The following is a 24654-nucleotide window of genomic DNA, read 5'->3' as shown; positions in this document are numbered from 1 at the left end:
CATGGTCAGCTGATTCATTCTGTCCACAGCCCTTTCCCTCATCCGTACAGGGAGCAAGAATCTCATAGCTGTTAGACAAGGTCAAGAGCTGAGGCTCCTGCTCACTTGTACCGAGGGAGGGAGGGAGAAAATACAGTATGAGAGCAAAATAACTAGAAATATAACAAGATTGTAAATGTTTCTAAAAAGGGAAATAGTAAGTCAAGTATCTGCCTGGAGGGTGGAGCTGGGACATTAATCATGGAAAATCAGGAAATGGTAGATGAATTGAAACGGTACTTTCACTATAGAGGGTAAAAGTAAGACCCAGAAATATCTATGAATCGAGAAATGAAAAGGAAGGAAGAATACAAAATTACAATCAATAGAGAAGTGATAGCAAGTAAATTGTTGGAGTTATGGGCTGACCTGTCTTGAGTCTTGATGAAGTTCTTGAACCATAGGGCAGGGTTTCCAAGTCAGGACCCCGACTGGAGTTACGAGCTGAAATTTTGGAATTGCAAGCTCCATGATAGCCATGGCTAATTCTCCAATCTTTAAGTCTTTCAGACATAGGAGCAGGAGTAGAGAGAAAGTGAGGACAGCAGATAAGAGTTGAAAAGTGTGGCACGAGAAAAGCACAGCAGGTCAGGCAGCATCCGAGGAGCAGGAGAGTTGACATTTTGGGCATAAGCCCTTCATCAGATATTCCTGGACAGCTTTATAACAGGAAGCATGTCTCCATGAATCTCCTGTGCAGAAGACTTCTATGGTTCCCTGGATATTTTTTCATCAGAATTTCTGAGCCATTCTTAAAGATGTTCTAGCAAATTAAGGAAAACAGGGTTCCCAGAGGTATTTAAAAAGAAACAGAGTAAGTGAAGTGAGTAATGGTCTTCCAAAGATGAATCTGAGGAATTAGTAATTGAAAAATGGGAAATGGCAGCTGAATTAAACGTACGTTTCAATTTGTCTGCACTGTAAAGGATACAAGTAGCATCCCAGAAATCGTTCTGAATCAGAATGTGTAAAAGAGCCAGAAACATAAAACATTAAACAAAAGAACTCCAGATGCTGGAAATCTGAAACAAAAACAAAAGTAGCTGGAGAAACACAACAAGCGGCATCTGTGCAGAGAAAGCAGGGGCACCATTTTGGGTCCACTGATCCTTCTTCAGAACCAGCAAACAACAATAACATGTTCACTGGCCTTGATGGACTTTATCCTCAGGTGTTTAAAGAAATGGCCACTGAGATAAGAGATGCATTGATTTGAATTGTCCAAAATTCCCTAGATTCTGGAAAGGTCCAATCTGATTAGAAAACAATGACTGTAGCTCTTCTATTCAAGGAAGTTGGAGAGCCTTCATGTGGCTTATTGTTATTTTTTGCTTTCCCAGCAACAGTGACACTAAACCACACCCCAACCAAAACCCCTGTCAGCAGTTGGGAAAAAAAGGCATTAAGTTGGCAAGAACAGCTTCCACAAATAAGTCCTTGTGAAATCATTTCTTTTGCTTTCCCACATTATCCATACCTTGGAAACAGTGAGAACAATTTCCTCTAAATCAAGTTTGTCCAATGTACCATGCATCACACTGGAAACAACTGTAGGCAAGAGGCTGCCTGGCGGAGAGGGTGGTTGGGGAGAAGTCAGGAGCAGTACATTGCTGCAGCCTAGCATCGAATTTAGGGAGAGAAGAGGTTCTTACTCGCCTGCAGAGGCATCAACTCCTCAAAGGAGTACAAGAGTCAGGATAGTCGGTTGAGGTGATCAGACCCCCCCCCCCCGGGGTCATCAGTGAGTAAGTAACTGGGAGTTGTGTATATGAGTGCATACATGAGCAAGTGAGTGTGTGGGTGAGTGCATGAGAGAGTGTGTTTGAGTTGAGAGATTTGAGTGCATGAGAGAGAAAACGTGAATTGTGTGTGTGCGAGAGTGTGTGCGCAAGATAATGTCCAAAAGTGCATGAGAGAAAGTTGTGTGTGAGCAAGTATGTGAATGAGTGTTTAGGTATGTGTGAGACTGTGTGAGAGTACATGTGAATGTGTCAGAGTTTGTGTGCACGCATGTGGGTGATTGTTAGAGAGAGAGAGTGTGTGTAAGACTGTATGAACAAGTGTGTGTGAGCAGGATTGTGGGTGTATGAGTGAGTATGTGTAGGTGTGAGCCAGGTACATGCATGCATAGAGACTCCCGCTCCTCTTCCTGTATCCCAAAAGCCTAACCATGCAACTGACCAGCAGGAAAACCCAGGCTGATACACTCAACCCCACTTTCATATGGATTCCATCAAGCCTGCTTAGAGTGTGCTCCATAAAAGTTGATGCAAAGTTGGTGTTAGTTAAAGCCAGCTTTTTATCTTGACCTTGGTCTCTTCCTCCTTCCTTGTAACCAGTACTTTGGTCAAGTCTGTCTCTCTTGACTGCTTTGTATGCAAAAAGCCGATCAACTTCTTTGAAACAGTCTTCTTTATTAATGAATAACTTAAAAAAAATACTATTTTGTTTATTTTTCTTTTCCTCAGCAAGTTGTTAATAGTTTCTTAAGACCTTAACTTCATTCTTTGAAATCCATATTTAATGTTGTACCAAATCTTATCCTTCCAAATTATTCTCATCTGGCGCTAGAGTACGATATAGGTCGAAATGTGCCCCTCATGAAAAAGGATCACCTTCAGATTTTCACAGCAGTGAGTTGGAGACCTAACCACATGTTAGTGTGTGATTCCATTACTAAATATTTTACCCACCTGAAAATTGAGAGCCCACTTACCACTCTGTTAGAATACAAGTCTGAAATCAACCTGATGTTGAGTCAAGATTAATCTTCAGATGATAAACATGATCTGATATAATCAGTTTGTCTGCTGTGGAACATTTGTTGATCATCAGTTACTCCACAGAATTTCAAAAGGGGGAGTCTGAGAATTAGTTTTCTCTTCATTCTTTATCAGATTTCTGTACCTTTGTGTTTTTATTGTTTTACTTGAATATTCGAGCCAATTTATGAACTTTTGCTTGGAGGGGGCACAAGAAGAGGGAGACCAGATGGTCCTTGAAAAGTTCTTATCTGTCATCTTGTCATGTTAAGAGAAATGCAGTCCCTTTCCGATTTCTTCTCAAGGAAGTTAATGTTTTTGTACCTGAGGAGTTGGGCTCTTGCACAGTGAGATGGATCAGTTTTGCTTTGAATTTTTTGATGTAAGTGGATTAATTGTGGAAGAAGAAATCTAAAAGTTGCTTGGGTAAATGTAATAAAGACAGGGTGTGTGCAAGAAAGTATGTCCTTGGTGAAAGAGCTGTGATATATGTAATCAGGACTGTGCCCTTCAATTTAATTTGCAGTTAGGTAATATTCATGAACCAGATTAATATATAATCATCAAGACAGTCATGTGCTCATCCTAAAAATATACTAGAAAGTGTGGAATTGATGACTCAATAAGATGCAGTTCATTAATGGTTTTTGATCAGATATATAAAAATATTGCATCTTTGTAAATCAGTTTAAAATCTTCCGCTCATTCTCGGGACTGTTGGGTTTTTCCTTTTTCAATCCAGCAGAGGGCAGTCTTGATTCACTCAGCAGTTGAACAAGAGCTGCAACAAATCATCCTTTACATCAAATTCACTGAATCTTTCTTTTTAATTTTTCAATCAAACAGACATTTTCTACCTCATATCAAGTTATTTTTTTTTGCTTCCTCAGTGCATCATGCGTGAAGAATGATGTGTGAAATGTCAGTATGATTAGTTTTGCTAAACAGGTCAACAATTTTCTGTCAATTTTTTATCCAGCAATCATTGATGCGTGTTATTAATTCTAGTGAGCTTTTATTTATCATGATGATCGAGGATGTTTAGATTCCGTTCCATGGCTGTAGTGTACCCATAGTTCCCAGCCTCACTGTAATGAGTTTTGTTGGTTCAGTTGTTGTTATAATTGAATGAAATGCCGAAAACTGATGTTTGTTGGGATGACTGAAATGTCACAGAATTAGTTGTAAAACTCGAGACGGAATTCTACGGTGAAATTGTTTAGGCACTAGAAATTTCAACAAACCTTCAGACTGTTGATTTTTGATCTATAAATTCAGGAGCAAGATGGATGGCTAAAAGTTAACAACCATCTTGGTGCTTACCCTTGTCTTTAAATCCATATGACTTAGATGTCCACATGACTTGGTGAGAACTTGACGTTTGCTTACTACGCATTTGATCATATGTTCAACCATCTCAGCTTCAGCAAATAATCTCTGTACTGAGTGCTGTACAATCTGCCTGTAGCCCAGTTAGGCAGAGACAAAAAAAAACCACGGATGCTGGAATCCAAAGTAGACAGGCAGGTAGCTGGAAGAACACAGCAAGTCAGGCAGCATCAGAAGGTGGAGAAGTCAGTGTTTCGGGTGTAACCTTTCTTTCAGTCCTGAAGAAAGGTTACAACCGAAACGTCGACTTCTACGTCTCCTGATGCTGCATGGCTCAACTGGTGGCATCCTTGCCTCTGAATCAGAAAGTTCTGGATTTAAATCCCACACTTGAGCACAGTAAGCTAGGCTGGAGCTCCAGTAGAGCATTGGTGGGGCACTGCAGTATCAGAAGTGTTGTATTTTATATTTAGTCCCGAAGCACTACATTGAAGAGGAGCAGTGGACCTAATTCATGGTTTTCCACACATTTACTTATCAATCACCATCTCAAAAAACAAGATATCTGATCATTATTACATTGCTCTATGTGGGAGCTTGCTGTGTGCAAATTGGTTTCCTGCACAATTCTACTGACTACAGTTTGCAATTACCTGAGGTTAAGAAAAAGAGTCATGTAAATGTAAGTCTTTATTTCTTCAACAACTCCTCACTCCAAAGTTGTTGCACCTCAATCCTGACAAACCATGCTGTCACAACTCACTGGAGTAGTTCACTGGAAGGCATGGTCTCTGAAGGCATGGATACTAATAATGAAGAATTATAATTGGGGATGCACGCAAGATCAGAATTAGAGGAGCATGGATATCCTGGAAGTTTGTGAGCTCGAATCGACTTGGACATTGGGAGGGATGAGGCAGTGGTGAGATTTGAAACTAAAGGATATAGGTTATAAACCAGAGGTTGCTTGACCAGGAATACAGTAGAGATCAGTAAGTGCAGGGGGTGATGGGAGCAGGTTTGTGAGTTATTTTTATTTATTTATGAAATGTTTTAAGCTGGGTAGGCCAGCAGTTCTTACCCATTCCTCATTGCAATTGGGAAGGAAATGGTGAGTTACCTCTTGAAATGCTTCATTCTTTGGGTATAAAACCACTCACCACTGTTAGTAGGGAGGCTGGACCCGAATTTTGACCCAATGGCCATGAAGGAATAGTGGCTTAATTCCAAGTGAGAATGGTGTGTGACTTGGAGGGGAACCTGCAGTGGTGGTTCTTCACTGCATCTGCTGCCTGTCCTTCTAGATGCTGAGACACACCGTAGAGGCTTAGATGACATAAAATTTGTGGAGAATAGAGTATGACAGTTCAGCCAGTGTAATGGTATAAACAATCTAGAGGTAATGAAGATAAGAATGAGGTCTTCACCAACAGACAAGCAAAGTCAAGTGATGTCATGGAGGTAGAAATAGGTTGTCTTTGTGATAGCATGGATCTGAGGTCGAGAACTCATCTCAGCTGCAAGGCTATCCACTGATGGGTTTAACCTCTGACTTTTGGCTGGAATAGGGATGGAATCATAAGATAAGTAATGGAGTTTGGAGTGGGGGCTAAAAGCAATGTCTTGAATCATCCTAATCTAAACTTAGAGAAACTTAGTTTGCCCTATTGAGGTGCACTGAATATTTTATGAATGGACAGAATAAAAATTGAAGCACATCAGCCTGTTTTCAGTGAGAAGGATCAGAGATGCTTTTTAGTTTTTTTGCTTAGATTTTATTTCAGACAGACATCCTGGCTGAAGTTGGATGTGTCATCTTTTCCTGGCTGTAATCAATTCTAAAGAGGGATCACTGAACTTGAAACATTAGTTCTGTTTATCTCTCCACAGATGTTGCCAGGCCTACTTTATTCAGCAATTTCTGTTTTTGTGTGTAAATGATGATTATTGTTCAAGTCACTCAGCTGTGGTGTAGCTGTCAGTCTGTTTCAGTGAAGCTAATAGCCTCCTTTTATTATATATAATCTAAAAATTTTGATATTCTATTTGTAATGCTTTCACCAGACTTTATAATGAATAATATCTGCTATCCAAATACTGGTAGCTTTGTGCATTAAAAATGTATCTTACTAAATGTGTATTGGTAGTGAATTGAAATACAAGGTTAAGTCTGAATGCTATCCATAAGAAGTGAGCAGAATAGATGTTCAGTTTACACCACAGCCGTAACTTTACTGAAGAGAATCACCAATATTTATCTGTGCTTCTGTACACTCACATATCCACAGAGAGTCTTCTGTTTGATGAAATCCAACCTTAGTCGATGTCAAGGGACAATTGTCTCACATATAGATGAGGGTAGCAGAGAAGGTTCATCTCACCCACTTGTAGTGAAACTGACAATCTATTTTAGTGATGTAACAGAATGAGCAGAAGATGTGAAACAGCTGCAAAGAAGTGAATCAATGACACTGAGTTCAGCCTCAGTTTTTCCCAAAGTACAGATTTGAGAGATTTCAAACCACTAAACTGATCGTTGTAATTCACTTCCTTTATAAATTTAACCAGAAGTATGTAAAGGGAGCTGAATAGAAGGAGTGGGAAGCCTCATCACAGAGAACAAACATTGGATGTTGCCTGTCAGATTACTTATTTTTAAGGTAGTAATTTGAAATGCTGAAATGGAGGAAATGATGGAGAATGAAAATCTAAAACATGATACAGAGCTTCTTGTACCAATGATCAATCATGCCAACAATATATATTCAACTATGGCACTGCCCTGTACTGTCTCACATTGGAGTGATATGAAGTACATTGCTTTGAATTCAAAATGACTTTTCTGTCTGAAGTTATTTTGAGCACAGAGTCATTACTGACACATGCCTGTACCAAGGTATGGGCTTTAAAGAGCGCAACCTGAAACCAAGATCATTCATTTGATGCTTTTTTAAAAAGTCTATCATTAAGCTATGGCAAATTAATATGCATGACCACTGCAAATGACGATCACTCGTACACACAGAGAACTTGTGCAGTCATTTCCTGCTTGTGCAGTCAATTCCCACTAAGTGTGAATTCCTACCAATCTTCAAGTCTTTCTTCTGACAAATCCTGCAGTGGCTTCCTGCTGTATCTGAATCACAGAGAATCAGCAGGCCATAAACTTAACATTTGACATTCAGTGTGTTCTCAAAACATGTCCTCACCAGAGAAATATTCAGATTTGCAGTAACAGTAATTCCTCACTGAAAATTGTGATGGGGCTCCTGAAAACTTTAAGTGAAACAACTTTAAATAAACCAGATTTCCCTGTTAAAACTAATATAGAAACTCAAGGTAGGTTATTGGTTGAAATACTTCACGTGGCTAAATTTCTAAATTGTTAACTTCAACATCTTGCAAATGAAAATTAGTTTAAGATTATGAAAAAGAAAATGCTATCTACCTCTTGCCAATCAACCTTGCCAGCAATCCTGCATCCCATCACTTGGGTATTAGTCACTCTTCCTTTATTTATTCATTCTTGGGATGTGGGTGTGGCTGGCTGGGCTAGCATTTAGTGCCCATCTCGAGATGCCCCTGAGAAGGTGGTGGTGAACTACTTTTTTCAAGTGCTACAGTCTATTTGGTGTAGTTTGGCCCATAAATTAATTAGGGAGGAATTTCTTCTGAGTGTTGTTATTGTTTGAAATTGTTTTCCACACTGAGCAGTGGAGGTAAGGTCAAAGAAAATATTCAAGGCTGCATTAGATGGTGAGATGGCTGAGTTAGTTAAAAGACTGATCTGAAGAATTCATTCAGCAGTCCACTTAGAATATATGTCATCAATTTCCTTCACAATGTCTTTCAGATCTCTATCTCCCTCGCAAAGAATTTATGCTCCTCTTCTGCTGAGAATTAACTTGATTCTCACTCAAGTGCAGTAGACAACCCACTTAAATGCAGGTTTATATCAAAAATGGTTGATATCTACAGAATCTCTCCAACTCTGCTTATGATGGTCAGGATGGTATAAATCTACTAATATGACATTCGGTTAGCAGGACCAACTCCAGCAGCTGTACTTTTGTTTATTCTCAAATCCAATGTCTGTAATCTTCAGTTTGCTCATACTGCACGACTAGATTCATCATTCACTAAACTCAGGCGACTGACTGCGTGGAGTTTGCACGTTCTCCCCGTGTCTGCGTGGGTTTCCTCCGGGTGCTCCGGTTTCCTCCCACAGTCCAAAGATGTGCAGGTCAGGTGAATTGGCCATGCTAAATTGTCCGTAGTGTTAGGTAAGGGGTAAATGTAGGGGTATGGGTGGGTTGCGCTTCGGCGGGTCGGTGTGGACTTGTTGGGCCGAAGGGCCTGTTTCCACACTGTAATGTAATGTAATCTAATCTAATCTAAACTCTGGTGGTTCTGTCTCCTTTTATATAGTTTCAACCAAAAGTTTTGCTTTTCAGTCTTAGTGTCAGTCTGTTACCTTGGCATCTGGGCATGTCAGTTTCTTTTCTCTATCTCAATTAGGTTCCATCTGAAAAGAATACTCAAAACAAAGAGCTTGAACGACTAATTGTTAAATGCATTCTCAGCATTAAAAAAAAGTGTTAATCCTTTCATAACTTTGCTTTTATTTTCAAAGACATGTTTCTGAATGTACTTTCTGTGACTTTTCTTCTAGGTATTTATGGACCATTGGTAAAAATGTTTGGAAAAGATGGAAAAAAAGGTTCTTTGTTCTTGTCCAGGTAAATGAAAATGAATATCCCAACTGTCTTTGACTTTCTTGTTCTCCAGAATTATACATTAGGAATCAAACTTGCAACAAAAAACTGCCAAAAATGTAATTTTTACTTAATCCATAATCTAATTTTTAAGTATTCTCTTTCAAATACTTGTGAAATGTGTTGTCTGTATAGTTGTTATAATAGTACTTAGCAAGTATATGGGCTGTCAACTGTGTTTGAATGAACTTCAAGAATTGAAAACAAAATGGACTGTCAGAACATTGTAAGGGTTTGTCAGTATCATTCTGTTGTTAGGATACTGAGAACATGAATTACATTGAAAACTAGAAAAAAATAGTTGCAATTAAATAATGCAGACTATAATGTACATAGAAATGAAAGACAAGGAAGAAACAATGGTAGAGTTGCAAAAACAATACAGTTGCAGCAACATAAATATAATTAACAGATATAACTGGAATTCATTTTGACTGAGATATTGGTCATACTATTGAGGATATGCTACACACCAGCAACAACATCAAGTGGGTGGAGAAATATTTATATCGCTGTATGAAATAATTGTAAAGAAACATACTGAATCATGATTATGGAGGATTTCAACCACTTTCATCTAAACTTGTAGTGAAAGGGGTTGCAATGTGAGAAGAATGTGGAGTTTTCTCCACAATGCAAAGAAAAGTCCTTTTGATCCAATCTGTAAGTAGCCCAACACTTTTTGCAAGCATGGCCATGCCAAATAGTGGACAATAGACCAGAGTAACTGTGAGTAGCTATGCAGGAATAAATTTAAGTATCACAAGGTTTAAGATAATGATTAGGAGCCGCACAGGTGGCACAAAGATCAAAGTAATTGAATGGGCAAAAGTTGACTCTGCAGTTCAAAGTTTTGCAGGTTAGGTGGATTGGCCATGCTAAATTGCCCATAGTCTCCAAGGATATACAGGCTAGATAGATTAGCCATTGATAATGCAGTTGGTGTTTCCATGTATTGTCTGCCCTTGTCCTTCTAGATGGAAGAGATTGTGAGTTTGAGAGGTGCTGTCTGAGGATCTTTGGTGAACTTCTGAAATGCATCTTGTAAATAGTACAGACTACTGCTACTAAAGGTTGGTGGTAGAGGGAGTGGATGCGGTGACAATCAAGTGGGCTGCTTTGTTCTGGATGGTGTCAAACTTCTTGAGTGTTGGAACTGCACCCATCCAGGCAGGTGGAGTGTATCCATCACACTCCTGTCTAATGTCTTGTAGATGATGGACAGGCTTTGGTGAGTCATGAGGAGAGTTCCTTGCCATAGTATTCCTAGTCTCTGACCTGCTCTTGTAGCCACTATGTTGATGTGATGAGTCAGTTGAGTTTCTGGTCAATAGTAACCCCATTGAGATCTTGATAGTGGGGGATTCAGTGATGGTATCACCATTGAATGTCAAAGGTCTGTGATGGGATTGTCCCTTATTGGAGATGGTCAATACCCTGGCATTTGTGTGGCGCAAATGTAACTTGCTCCTATCACACCAAGCCTGCACATTGTCCAGATCTTGTTGCATTTGAAGATGGGCAGCTTCAGTATCTGCAGAGTCACAAATGGTACTGAACATTGAGCAATCATCAGCAAACATCTCCACTTCTGAGCTTATCAAAGAGAGACAGTCATTGATGAAGCAGCTGAAGATGGTTGGGCCGAGAACACTAACCTGAGGAACTCTTGCAGAAATGTCCTGAAGCTGAGATGACTGACTTCCAATTACCATGACCATCTTCCTAGGTGCCAAGTATGACTCCAACTGGCAGAGAGTTTGTGCTCAGTACCCACTGATACCAGTTTTGATAGGAAAATTATCCAGTGCTCTCTCAAATACCTCAATTAAACCAGCCTCCACCGTATTTCCAGCACTGTACTCAATATCTTAACTACTTAGAGTCACAGAGATGTACAGCATGAAAACAGACCTTCAGTCCAACTCATCCATGCCGACCAGATATCCCAACCCAATCTAGTGCCATTCCTGCCAGCACCCAGCCCATATCCCTCCAAACCCTTCCTGTTCATATACTCATCCAGATGCCTTTTAAATGTTGCAATTGTACCAGCCTCCACCACTTCCTCTGACAGCCCAGTCCACACGTGCACCACCCTCTGTGTGAAAACGTGACCCCTTAGATCTCTTTTATATCTTTCCCCTCTCACCCGAAACCTATGCCCTCTAGTTCTGGACTTCCCCAGCCCAGGGGTCTATTTACCCTATCCATGCCCCTCATGATTTTGTAAACCTCTATAATATTAACAAGGCTAATCTTCAGCCTCTGACGCTCCAGGTTAAAACAGCCCCAGCCTATTCAACCTCTACCGATAGCTCAAATCCTCCAACCCTGGTAACACCCTTGTAAATCTTTTCTGAACCCTTTCAAGTTTCACAACATCTTTCTGATAGGAAGGAGACCAGAATTGCACGCAATATTCCAATACTGTCCTAACCAATGTCCTGTGCAGCCGCAACATGACCTCCCAGCTCCTTTACTCAATACGCTGACAAATAAAGGAAACCATACCAAACGCCTTCTTCACTATCCTATCTACCTGCACCTCCACTTTCAAGGAGCTATGAACCTGTACTCCAAGGTCTCTTTATTCAGCAACACTCCCTAGGACCTTTCCATTAAGTGTATAAGTCCTGCTAAGATTTGCTTTTCCAAAGTGCAGCACCTCGCATTTACCTAAATTAAACTCCATCTGCCACTCCTCAGCCCTTTGGCCCATCTGATCAAGATCCTGTTGTACTCAGAGGTAACCACAACACCTCCAATTTTGGTGTCATCTGCAAACTTACTAACTATACCTCTTGCTAAGAGTATTTCCTCACTTCACACTTGCTTCTTTTGCACAAGCCTTTAAATCTATTTCTTTTCATTCTTGTTCCTCTTATGAGTGATAACAGATATCTAATTAAGGTTAACTAATGCAGGACACCTGACCTTTTAGAATATATCAGGTAAGATATTGATGATGTACATTTGGGTATGAGGTCAGGAACAAGTCAAAGACTAGATTGAAAGATAAAAACAGAAGGTAGGAGTTCAGGTAGGTTTGTCATGCTGGTAGAAGGTGTGAAGACAAGCGACCAGCAGAGATCTGCAGCAACATGGATTGGCTGTCACAATGAAGACTTGCAATGGTGCAGTCACCACTACCAGAAGGAGGACCTCAGCAAGGCACCCTCCAAGGACAAGCAGTCACCTGCACTGAAGAGTCAGTCATTGTGAGCCTGATGTTAAGGAGTGCCTAAGGCCCCTTCCCTCTTCCTCTAACCAAATAGAAAAGTGGAGGGATAGACAATAGACAATAGACAATAGGTGCAGGAGTCGGCCATTCAGCCCTTCGAGCCTGCACTGCCCTTCAATATAATCATGGCTGATCATTCCTAATCAGTATCCTGTTCCTGCCTTATCTCCATAACCCTTGATTCCACTATCTTTGAGAGCTCTATCCAACTCTTTCTTAAATGAATCCAGAGACTGGGCCTCCACTGCCCCTGTGGCAGAGCATTCCACACAGCCACCACTCTCTGGGTGAAGAAGTTCCTCCTGAGCTCTGTCCTAAATGGTCTACCCCGTATTTTTAAGCTGGTTCGGCACTCACCCATCAGCGGAAACATGTTTCCTGCCTCCAGAATGTCCAATCCTTTAACACCTCTTTGCTTCGTTACTCAATTCCTCTTGTTATGAAGGCAGCATGCTATTAGCCTTCTTCTCTACCTGCTGTACCTGCATGCTTGCCTTCATTGACTGGTGTACAAGAACACCCAGATCTCTCTGTACTGCCCCTTTACATAAATTGATTCCATTGAGGTAGTAGTCTGCCTTCCTGTTTTTGCCACCAATGTGGATAACCATACATTTATCCACATTAAAATGCATCTGCCATGCTTCTGCCCACTCACCTAACTTGTCCAGGTCACCCTGTAATCTCTTAACATCCTCATCACTTTTCACCCTGCCACCCAGCTTTGTATCATCAGCAAATTTGCTAATGTTATTGCTGATACCATCTTCTATATCATTAACATATATTGTAAAAAGCTGTGGTCCCAGCACGGATCCCTGCAGTACCCCACTGGTCACTGCCTGCCATTCCGAAATGGAGCCGTTTATCACTACCCTAGAGAGTGATGTGCTGTTGCAAAATTTGTTGGTAGCAGAGTAAGTAGTAAGGCTTTGGCTTGAGAGAGCAGTGGCTCAGCAATAAATATGGGTAAGTCCAAGTAAAGTCCTTTTGACTTTCCATTTTAGTTTTATGGCAGCTAGAGAGCAGTTGCATTTCCTCATGCAGGATGTGGGAGTTCAGGGAAACTTCCACCATCCCTGATGACTGGAAAGTACACCCAAGCTGCAGCCCCTGGGAGACCATATTAGGGAGCTGAAGCTGTATGTACTCTGGATCATCCCAAGATGCTGAGCACTTCATAGGTCGGAGTTTGAGTGAGGGTCACAACTAAGGTGCAAGCAGAGAGTAGCTGGGTCACCACCTGGAAAGGCAAAGGGAGTGGGCAGAGAGTGCAGGAATCCCCTGTGGCCATTCCCCGCAAAAACAAGAATAGCGTTTTAGAGACCGTTGAAGGGGAATGACCATTCAGAGAAAAGCATCAGTAGCCAGGTTGGTGAAACTACGACTGGCTCTGGGGTCACTGGAAAAGGGTAAAGGTAAATTGGTACTTAGTGTTAGGAGACTCGATAGTTACTGGTCAGACAGGTGATTCTGTGGCAACAAATGGGAATCCAGAATGGTATGTTGTCTCTCAGGTACCAGGGTCCAGAATGTCTCTGAGCGGCTGCAGATGGTTCGCAGAATGTAAGTAGCCAGAAGTCATCATGTACATTGGTACAAATGACATAGGTAGGAATGGGGACGAGGTCCTGCAGAGTGATTATAGGCAGCTAGGAAAAATGTTAAAAACCAGCACCTCGGTGATAATCTCCAGATTACTTCCAGTGCCACATGCTAGTGAGGGTAAGGCCAGGAGGATATGGTAGATGAATGTGTGACCAAAGGATTGGTGCAAAGGGCAGGGTTTAAAAATTTTAGATCACTGGGATCTTTTCTGGGACAGAGGTGAGCTGTTCAATAGGGATGGGTTGCACCTGAACGAGAGGGCGACCAATATCTTGGTGGCCGAGTCTGCTCGACTGCATGGGAGGGTTTAACTAGAGATTGGCAGGGGGCTGGGATCCTCAACAGCGGGGAGGCAAGTGCGAGGCTCAAAGGAGCTACAGTAACCAGAAATAGTAAGTTGAAGAGGCAGGTCAGGCTGGAACACGACAGGAAGCAAGGAATGCCTGTTGAATTAAATTGCATGTATTTCAATGCAAGAGGGCTGACAGATAAAGCTGATGAACTCAGGGCATAGATAGGTACATGGGACTGGAATATTATAGCCATTACAGAAACATGACAACGGAGAGACAGGACTGGCAGCTTAATGTGCCAGGGTACAGGTGCTTTAGGCAGAACAGAGATGATGGAAGGAGGGGAGGGGGAGCTGCATTTTTGATTAAGGCGAGTATCACAGCAGTAGCCAGAGATGAAATAATTGAAGGATCATCTGGTGAGGTTTTGTGGGTGGAGCTAAGAAATAAAGGGGATGGTGATGTTATTGGGGTTGTACTATAGGCCCCAAAATCGTCAATGGGAATTAGAGGAACAAATATGCAGGAAGATTGGGGAGACTTGCAGGAGCAATAGGATAGTCATGGTAGGGGATTCTACTTTTCCTAACATAGACTGGGACTGCCAGAGCGTTAAGGATTTAGATGGGGTGGAATATGTTAAATGTATTTAGGAAAGTGGCCTCAGCAGTATATAGAGGATCCTTTTGGGGAAGGGGCAAAACTCAACCTACTCTTGGGAAATAGAATAGGACAGGTGATTGAGGTGACAGTCGGGAAGCACTGTGGGACAAGTGACCATAGTTCTATTCTTTTTAAAATAGTTATGGAGAGGGACAAAACTGGTCCACAGGCTCAACTGGGGCAAGGTGAATTTTGATGGAGTTAGACCGGTCTTGCAGGAGTTGATTGGAGTAGTTTGTTTGTAGGCAAAGGGGCCTCTGGCAAATGGGAGCCCTTTAAAAGTGAGATAGCTGGCGTTCAAGGTCTATATATTCCTGTGAGCGTGAAGAACAAGGTTGGCAGGAATAGGGAACCCTGGATGATAAGAGATATTGAGGCTTTGACCAGGAAAACAAAAAGGTGTGGCTTAGGTACAAGAATTTAGGATCAAAGGACTCCCTGAGGTATACCGGGAATACAGAAGTTTACTGAATGAGGAAATCAGGAGGGCAAAAAGGGGACACTGGATAGCCTTGGCTGAGAAGATTAGGGTGAATCCAAAGAGGTTTGTTAAGTATGTTAAAAGAAAACTAATAACTCGAGAGAGAGAATAGGGTCCATCGAGGACTAAAGTGGACATGTATGTGTAGGATCGCAGGAGATGAGCGAGGTTTTCAGTAAATATTTCTTCAGTGTTTACCGTGAAGCAAGACATGAGGACTTGGGAACGTGGGGAAGTTAATGGTGATATCCTGGGGACAGTCCATATCACAGTAGATGAGGTGTTGGATGTATTAGAATGTATGAAATTGGATAAATCTCCTGGTCCTGACCAGATATATCCAAGAACGCTGCAAGGAACTAGAAAAGAAATTGCGGGGGCCCTGGCTAATGTTTTTGCATCATTGTTAGCCACAGGCAAGATCCCAGAAGACTGGACGATAGCGAATGTTGTGTCATTATTTAAGAAGGGCTGCAAAGAAAAGCCCAGGAACTATAGCCAAGTAAATTAAACATCTGGGTTTTTAACTTACTTGAGAAATTGGTGGGTAATTTACTTGAGAAGATCCTAAGGGATAAGATATACATGCATTTCGAAAGACAGGGTTTGATTGGGAGTAGTGCCTCACAAATTTGTTAGAATTCTTTGATGAAATAACCAGGAAGGTTTGAGGACAGGGCAATAGATGTAGTCTATATGGATTTCAATAAGGCCTTTGATAAGGTTCCATATGGTAGGTTAGATTGCATGGAGTCCAGGGCAAGCTGGCAAATGGGATACAAAACTGACTTGATGGTAGGAAGCAGAGGGTAATAGTGGAAGGATGCTTGTCAGACTGAAGGCCTGTGACTAGTGGAGAGCCTCAGGGGTCAGTGCTAGGCTCATTACCTTCTATTATCTATATCATTGACTTGGGAGAGGTTAAACAAGCTAGGAACTTTTTCTTTAGAGTGCAAGAGATAGAGGGGGTCCTTATGGAAGTGCATAAGATCATGAGAGGCATGGATAGGGTGAATGCATTCAATCTGTTTTCCCCAGAGTTAGGGAATCAAGGACTAGAGGGCATCAGTTTAAGGTTAGAGGGGAAAGAATAAAGGGAACCTGAGGGGCAACTTATTTTACACAGAGGGTAGTACACATATGAAATGAACTGCCAGCAGAAGTCGTTGAGGTGAGTACATTAATAACATTTAAAGTGCAGGGAAGTGGGGATAGCGTGGATGGACGTTTTAGTCGGCATGGACCAGTTTGGGCCAAAGGACCTGTCTCCGTGCTGTAGGACTCTATAACTCTAAGATGCATCCTGCAGTGATCCATTTTGTGATCACTCTTGTCCGCCATGTGTATAAATGATTTTTACTCACACAACAGAAGTATGCAGTGACTGATGTTGAAGTGCACAGTTCAGAATTTATAAATTCCAACAAGAAATAAAAGTTCTAAGGGGAGTACTACCATCCTTGATTAACTAAAAAACTTGAAAGATAATATCAAACAAAAGAGAAGTATGCAATTTTTCAAAGATGAATGGCCTTAGGAATAAAACAAACCTTTCTTAATTGGACAGAATATTTTTTATAAAGCAAAGAATACTAATAAAGAGTGAAAAATTTAAAGATGGGAGAATCTAGAACTAAGGCCGCTGTTTAAAAATAAGGGATCACTCATTTAAAGCCGAGATGTGGAGAATTTCTTCACAAAAGGGTCATGAGAGTTTGGTACTCGCTTTCTCAAATGGCAGAAGTTGAACCTTTGATACTTTTTAAGGTGGGGAAAATATAAATGTTTTGATAAGTGAGGGATGAAAGACTACGAGTGTTAGGCAGGAATGTGGGTTAATCGGATCTCTTTGAATGTAGAACAAACCCAAGGAGCCCACAGCTGCTCTTACTTCATATGTTCATTTGCCACTTTCTGACAACAATCCAATCCTTTTTTTGAATGCATTGATTGAACTGCCCACCACCACACCACAGGCAGTGCTTTCCAGAAATTAGCCACTATGAATCGATTAATATTAATTAACAGTATGAACCACTGCTGGTGGACTAACTTTGCTTTCTGTGTTTGCCAATTTCCAGAGATAAACTCCATCCATTTAAATGTATACAAGTGCTGGAACTAATGTCTGCTATGCAGAATCACAAATAATAACGAAGTTACACAGAATATTCGTTTTGTGACTGACACCTTGATTCAGAATCTCAAACACTCGTCAGGTCGGATAGTCCGAGATGGAGGCTAACCTCCGCAATAAAATTTCAAGAAATACAGAAAAAAAAACTGTCTCCAAGCCACCAAGTTGATCTGTAATTCCCAGAAAGCTGTGAAAAGGAAATTACTACATTATACAGCGTACTTGAAAAGGATAGTTTTTTTTAATCAGGGAATTATTTCCTGTGAAACCTAGGTTCCTGAACAAACTGATCTCAAACATGACACATTCATCACCTTCTGAGTTACTGCAATTCTCATAGAATTTTGTTACAATGTTTAATTTCAGAATGACAGTGAATAAAATGCAATTTTAAAATTAATAGAGCACGTGAGCTGTTCCATTTCTCCGAGCTTGCATCTCAGGAGTTGAAAAGATCAAGCTTTTTCTCCCAGTTATCATTTCTTTGTTAGGTTCAGCAACTCCATTCAGCTGAGGGGATAGCATAAAATGTGAGACATTTTTAATGATCTTTAAGTTGAAGAAAGCATTTATAATAGTACTATCTTAAGAGTCATGAATATTTCTACAAAACAATGCAACCTGTTCATATTTAACCTTAGTGCACACAGCATTTAAAGAGAGAATTCAAAAGTTCAGAAGTGGACGACAAAGATAACATAAGGGGCGAAAGCATCTACTTTCCCAACCTCAGGCCATTTGCTTCTAAACTCTTCTTAACATTGTCGGCACAAGACGGAATTCCCTGAACACTTTCCTGACCAGCCTCTCAGTCTCTGAAAATTTTGACTGATCCAAAGCTCCCTTTCAAGTCCCTTTCACACATCACACTCATTGACATACATTGATCCCTGATTGCCAGCCAAAAAACTTAAAATTCTCATCCCCCTCTGTTTAAATCCTTCCATCCTTTCCTATCTATCTTCACCAAACTTAATCACAATCCCACCCCACCTCTTCATTCTTGTATTCTAGACTTCTTCTGCACTAGACGACTTGTGTTTCACTGTTGCTTCATTTGTCCCTCAGCCTGGATGTCCTTTGTAATATCCTCTCTCTTTGCCTGCTTCTACATTTACAAATGATTTCTTAGCACCCAGCTCTTTTACCAACCCTTTTTTGTCACTCCATATAATTAATCCAATCCATTGTACTTAAAATGTCCATCTTGCTTACATCTCCATACAGCACATTTTTGAGATTTTCTGTGCAATATAAATACCAATTGTTATTAGTATTGCTACAGAATCTGATTATTTCCATTTCTAATTGACATTCACCATGTAAGAAAACAAAAATGTCAATGATCTCCATTTTCCTCCCTTCCCACCATCCTGGCACAACCAGCATCCGGGTTTGAACAAATGCTTTAATTGTGCAAAAGTCAGAAGACTAAAAGCGAATTAAGTGCCCAATGAGTAAGCTGTTATTTGTAACAGTGTATAATGAACAGTAGGTGGTAGCACTGAATTAATATGGTCAAAACATACTGGCAACCTCTCCTTATAGTCGGTGCAGATCTCATAATGCTTTGCATACACATAAAAGATGCTAACATTAAAGGTGTTTGTCTCATCCGTAGTTCAATAAAACAAACAATTAACCTTCTTGTTTAGATTCATATGCACTGCGTCTTAATTTCCATTATCTATAAATTATTTTGTGTAGTTACTAGTATAACCAAACATGTTCAGTGTGTCATTGATCAAAATATAATTAGCTTTAGCTCTGCAGAATGACATGATTAAAGAATTTCCCACTTGAAAAATAAAATTTTTGCCAAGAAATGCATTTTCAGTCCTTTGTTGGGAAAGTGTGTCAGCTTGTCCTCCATAACTTGGCATACTTTGTAAAGTACATTTTGATACACTGATTTAATTGTACAGTGTAGCAGTTGCAACATTTTACCTTCAGTGTCATCTTCATTGGTAGACAGGAGGAAGACATTTTATACCTTTTGATAATGTTTAAGAACTTTCCCATTGATTTGGGATTTTTATTATTTCCTTTATATGTCCTATGAAATGAAGTTAGAGAAAACTATTCATGGCACTGGTGTTTTTATTACTTTTCTGAAAACTACTGCTCTGCTGCAGTTGTTTTTGGTACAATATGTTACAATACCTGACCTATTAAAATAGATTTCCTATATGAGGCTAGACTATACACACAGTGATGTTTCTAGTATCTGTCCATGACATCAAAATTGTACTGGCTAGCTGAGGGAATGTTTACAGATAGAGGGGACAATTGAGTATAGTGGAGTGGAGTGGGACCCAGTAAGAAAGGGAGCGGGGGGCACTGGATATTCTCAAAGTGGAGGGGTTCAGGGAGAGTCATGTTCATTTAAAATGGGGAGTGTATTGGGACTAGCAAGGACATTGTGACCTTGATAGTCAGGGCTCCAGGGTAAAATGGGGACATTGTTTTGATTAGCCTTTGTGTATTATCATCAGAGAGCGTGCAAAGGGTCCTCTGGGAAACAGGGATCACAACGCAGTACAGGTGAATATTTAGGATCACAGAGGGAACCTGCAAATCACAACAGTGAACTCAAAGTTTAAAGCTTTCACATTGATCCACAAATTAACTGCACATTGGAGGTTTAAAATAGGAAATCAGCACCCAAAGTGGGAGGAGTAAGTATTTTTAAAGGGGGTGGAGTTAATGGCTGGAATATGAGGCCCTCTAATGGGCTGCTGCATTAATTAGGAGTACAGCGATTACACAATGCCTTCAATCACAATTATTCAGCACATCAACATACCTGATACCATCCAACAGCATTAGCTAGTGTGATAGATTCATATGTTCAAATGGTGGAATACAGCAGCGTAGTGATATTGTCACTGGACTTGTAATCCAAGTATAAAGGGTAATGCTGTAGGGTTCAGATCCCACCATGGTAGATGGTGAAGTTTAGGTTCACTGGTGGTGTTGTGTTTCAGATTTAGCACTTTCAATGCTGTGGCTCAGGTTTGCTTCTGAGTCAGAGAATGAGGACTTAGAGGGTCTTGTGGCACACTGGTAATGCCCCTTCATCTGGGACGAAATCTGATGGTTCAAGTCTCACTTACCCCAGAGGTGTGAAAATGACGTGTCCAAACAGGTTGATTAAGCATTGTTTAAATGTTAAACCAGGCATGTTGACTCTGGTCAGGGCATTGCCCTAAGAACTTATCTTGTTGACTTAAAACAGGTGCAGTGTCTCTACTTGCTCTTCCTCAATGTAAAGAAAACAAGATCCTGTACATATGTAGAGCTTCCAGTGCACGCATTCAGTGTAATTCCTAACACTGGGCGGCACGGTGGCACAGTGGTTAGCACTGTTGCCTCACAGCGCCAGAGATCTGGGTTCAATTCCCGCCTCAGGCGACTGACTGTGTGGAGTTTGCATGTTCTCCCCGTGTCTGCGTGGGTTTCCTCCGGGTGCTCCGGTTTCCTCCCACAATCCAAAGATGTGCAGGTCAGGTGAATTGGCCATGCTAAATTGCCCGTAGTGTTAGGTAAAGGGTAAATGTAGGGATATGGGTGGGTTGCGCTTCGGCGGGTCGGTGTGGGCTTGTTGGGCCGAAGGGCCTGTTTCCACACTGTAATGTAATCTAATCTAATCTAATCTAATCACATTCAGGATTGTCCAGCAAATGTCCAGTTGCAGAATCATACCTACTTTTAGACACTGTGTTGTGTATTTTACAAACATGGGTTGGATGGGTACAGTCAGTACTTATTGTGAGCATGTTCCTTGACAACACTCCATGAGTCTTTTGGACATATAGCGTAGTTACCTGGCATCGCACGTATCGTGAAATTCGTGCAACACATTACTCATTTGAGCAGTGAAAAAAGTAATCTGATCAGGGTAACCACCATCCCATAGAATGAATTTGATACATCTTATTTTAACATTACGTTTTTATGGTGAACAAATGTTTCGGGTCCTCTTTGAGGTTGCCTAGAGGCCAGTCTTTTAGTGCGTGGAACTGTATGAGTGTCAATGCATATACTGACCAGTGAAGGTAGGCTTCGGGAACCTTCCGCAGATTTCTCAATGAGGGCAGCAAGGAAAGGGACCTCATTTGTCTTTTCCATTTGAAATGTAAATTTGATTCAAATGAACAGATTGGAGCCCATTAAGTAATCTGACAGATCATAAACATATCTGCATTTTAAAAATATGAAAGGGGTAGAAAGTTATGATCATTCCATTGATAATACATTTTCTTGAAATCTGGAGCTGGACCTAGTGGGGATCCCATATCAACATAATCTATTCGGGTGTACATGCTGTTGTCGAAATGGACACAGCAGTATGAGTTCGTAAGTTCGACAATTACTGATTCACACAATGATGGTGGATGTAGGTCACAATGATATAGTGCTGAAGTGCATATGTATATGGCTTCTTTGAATGGTACATTGGTGAACAGATTTGCAAGCATAGGGAGCTGCATAGCTATCAACATACAGATAATATATGATCTTTGCAAATGAGAAGGAATCTTCCACCACATAAAACTTGGAAAACTTGCAGAAACTACCATATATACTCATGTATAGGTCAAATTTTGAAGACATTTTTAAAGCTGAAATTAGGGGGTATTGTTTTCGAGGGAATGAAATTCATGCTTGGTATGAGTCAAAAATGGACAAACAAGAGCAAGATCTCTATATAAAATAATAAACAACAGAAGGAACATGAATTATGACCATTATTGAATATTTATCTCCAAAATAACTGTCTCCATTCTGCCTGCTACAGTAGAATTGTACAGTAGTTCTCCCCCCCCCCCCCCCCCCCACCATGGGGAATACATTCCAAGACCTACGGCGGAAGCCCGAAACCATTTTCCCATTTAACTGGGAAATTTATCTTCCCGCAGCCCTCTGATATTAAGAATAGCATGCACTTTGTTGATATGGTTACTCGCAGTACAGAGGACTGTTCCAGTCCCTTTGATGGAATTAATGTTGTGTAAGTATAGAGGAAATAACCTTACACATCTACTCTGTCAAGCCTCCCCCTTACCCCCCACCCCCCCTCAGAATCGCGTATGTTTCTTCGAAGCTACAATGAGGACCAACGTACTGAAACTCTCTTCATGAGTAAATCCTTTCATATCCGAGATCAATCCAGTGAACCTTCTCTGGACTGCCACCAATGCCAGTGTATCTTTCCTTTACATTTTGTGTAAAGGAAACTAAACCTTTACACAACACCCCCAGGTGGTCTAACTAGTATATTGTATAGTTTCAGTAAAGCTTCCTTGTGTTTATATTCCACCCCCTCCTATTTTCCTTCCCCACTTATCTGCAGAACCTCTGTGCAAGCTTTTTGTGATTTATGCATTTGGACTCCCTAATCATTCTTTGTGTAGCTTTTTGCAATCTTTCTCCATTTAAATAATATTCAGCTCCTCTATTTTTCCTGCCAAAGTGGATAGCCTCACATTTTCCCAAATTATATTCCATCTGCCAAGTTTTTCCCACTCCCTTAACCTGTCTACATACCTCTGCAGACTCCTGTGACTCCTGTGATTCCTGACTATTTTCCATAGTAGTTTTGCATACTTTTCATGTTATTGTCCAATTCCCACGATCCCTATGACTTCCTTGCCACCACCCCAAGATAAATAGCTCAACATATACAAGGGACCAAATCTGAGGCATTCCCAATTGATATCACTTTACAATGCTATTTGACATACTTTCCTACTGAACCATTTTGGGAATCACAATCTTTTTAATATTTGTAGAATAAATTTAAACAGTACCATTCCATAAAACAAAAAGTACTGACAAGGTGTTTAGTTACTGGTGTCAGCCTTGGCATAATGCTAGTACTGTCACTGCTTAAGGAATTTGAGCACATAACCTAGGCTGGCATTTCTGTGCAGGATGGCTGGAGCACTGTACTGACAGAGGTGCCACTTTTTTGATGAGATAATATATGAAGCTCATTTTTTCCTCTCAGGTGGATGAAGACAATACCATAATATTATTTGACAGAGTCAGATAATTCACTTAGTGTTTTGGCTAACATTTATCCTTCAATCTGCATCATTAAAACTAAATTACCTCATTGTACATCCCACTCCTATTTGAATGTTGTTGTGTACAAACTAGCTGCAGTGTTTTCCCATATGAGAAGAATAATTGTGCTTTAAAAGTATTTCATTGATGAGGAACCACTTTAGGGAAATACTAAGATCATGAAAGACACAAATAATTACATGTTCATTCTTTCCTCTAGATTTCATGCAATGTCAGAGTTAGTTGCCTGCCCTGTCAATCACTCTGACATAAGAAATATTTTAAAGTCACATTTTCAGAATGTTCTTATTGGTAGATGAAAAGTAAGTGACTGATAGGAGGAATTGCTCAAGTGAAAAAGCTTGGAAGTCTCCAGTTTCCTTCTGATCACTGTGATTGATGACAATTAAGAGGAGATACAAAAGAGATGTTCAGAATTATAAAGGGTTTTAAATCAGGTAAACAGAGAAAATATATCCAAGTAGTCATTAGAGGGCATATGTTTGAAGGTTGTTACAGAAGTATGAAAGGAATGCCTAACTCAAGAATACCTGAACAGGTCATGTATTCAGAACTCTGACATGAAGCCTTGTACATACAGGAACCAAAGGAAATGTTTCAGAAACAATCTGCAGTCATCCATGAATCTTTAACCTATTAACATCAACACATTGGAAGCAGATGCCCAATGATGACCAAAATGGTGATATGTCATCAAAAATACCATCAAGAACCTCCAACCAACGAGAGAAACCACTAAGGGAAAGCAGTGAGAGAAAGACAGAGGGCAGCTGCATGTAGGTAGCCACCTCTACCAGCTGACAACAGATGTCCTCATTGTGGGAGAACCTTTACGTATCTGCTAACTCGCAACCAAATTGTCATCTTGCTGAAACCCAGCCATCTGCAAGAAAGAGTTGTCCTGAAAATGGGAAAATGCCAATGAGATGTATTACCACCTATTTCTTTAACCAATAAATCGGTACAGACGCACAGCCAATTTCAAACAATTCAAAATTGCAGTGATTATTTGTTAGACATGTGACATGTACATGACAATTGCTGCTAGCACCACAGGACCCTATTTAGATGTCCTTGTAAATTATTAGGAAAAGAAGTCCCCAAAATTCTAATGCAGGCTATCATTAGAAATTGCTTCTCCCTTTTTGCTAAAATGTCTAAGAGCTTCAGCTGTTCACAAATTATTTAGAGGCTGTGATGTAGAGTGGGAGGCAATTAGAGTGTTGAGAC

The 24654-nt window shown here is 40.6% G+C and overlaps 1 protein-coding gene across 29 annotated transcripts in view; it reads left to right on the top strand.

The window, feature by feature from the left end:
• cadpsa (Ca2+-dependent activator protein for secretion a) overlaps positions 1-24654 on the top strand; it is a 585960-nt gene that overhangs the window by 342411 nt on the left and 218895 nt on the right. For all 29 annotated transcript variants that reach the window (XM_043708232.1, XM_043708233.1, XM_043708243.1 and 26 more), the window contains exon 9: positions 8803-8869. In XM_043708232.1, the coding sequence (XP_043564167.1) occupies positions 8803-8869 (67 nt within the window). The remainder of the gene's footprint in view (positions 1-8802; positions 8870-24654) is intronic.

The sequence above is a fragment of the Chiloscyllium plagiosum genome, chromosome 18, assembly GCF_004010195.1.
Source record: "Chiloscyllium plagiosum isolate BGI_BamShark_2017 chromosome 18, ASM401019v2, whole genome shotgun sequence".
Lineage (NCBI taxonomy): Eukaryota > Metazoa > Chordata > Chondrichthyes > Orectolobiformes > Hemiscylliidae > Chiloscyllium > Chiloscyllium plagiosum.
This window is presented reverse-complemented; position numbering and strand designations above follow the sequence as displayed.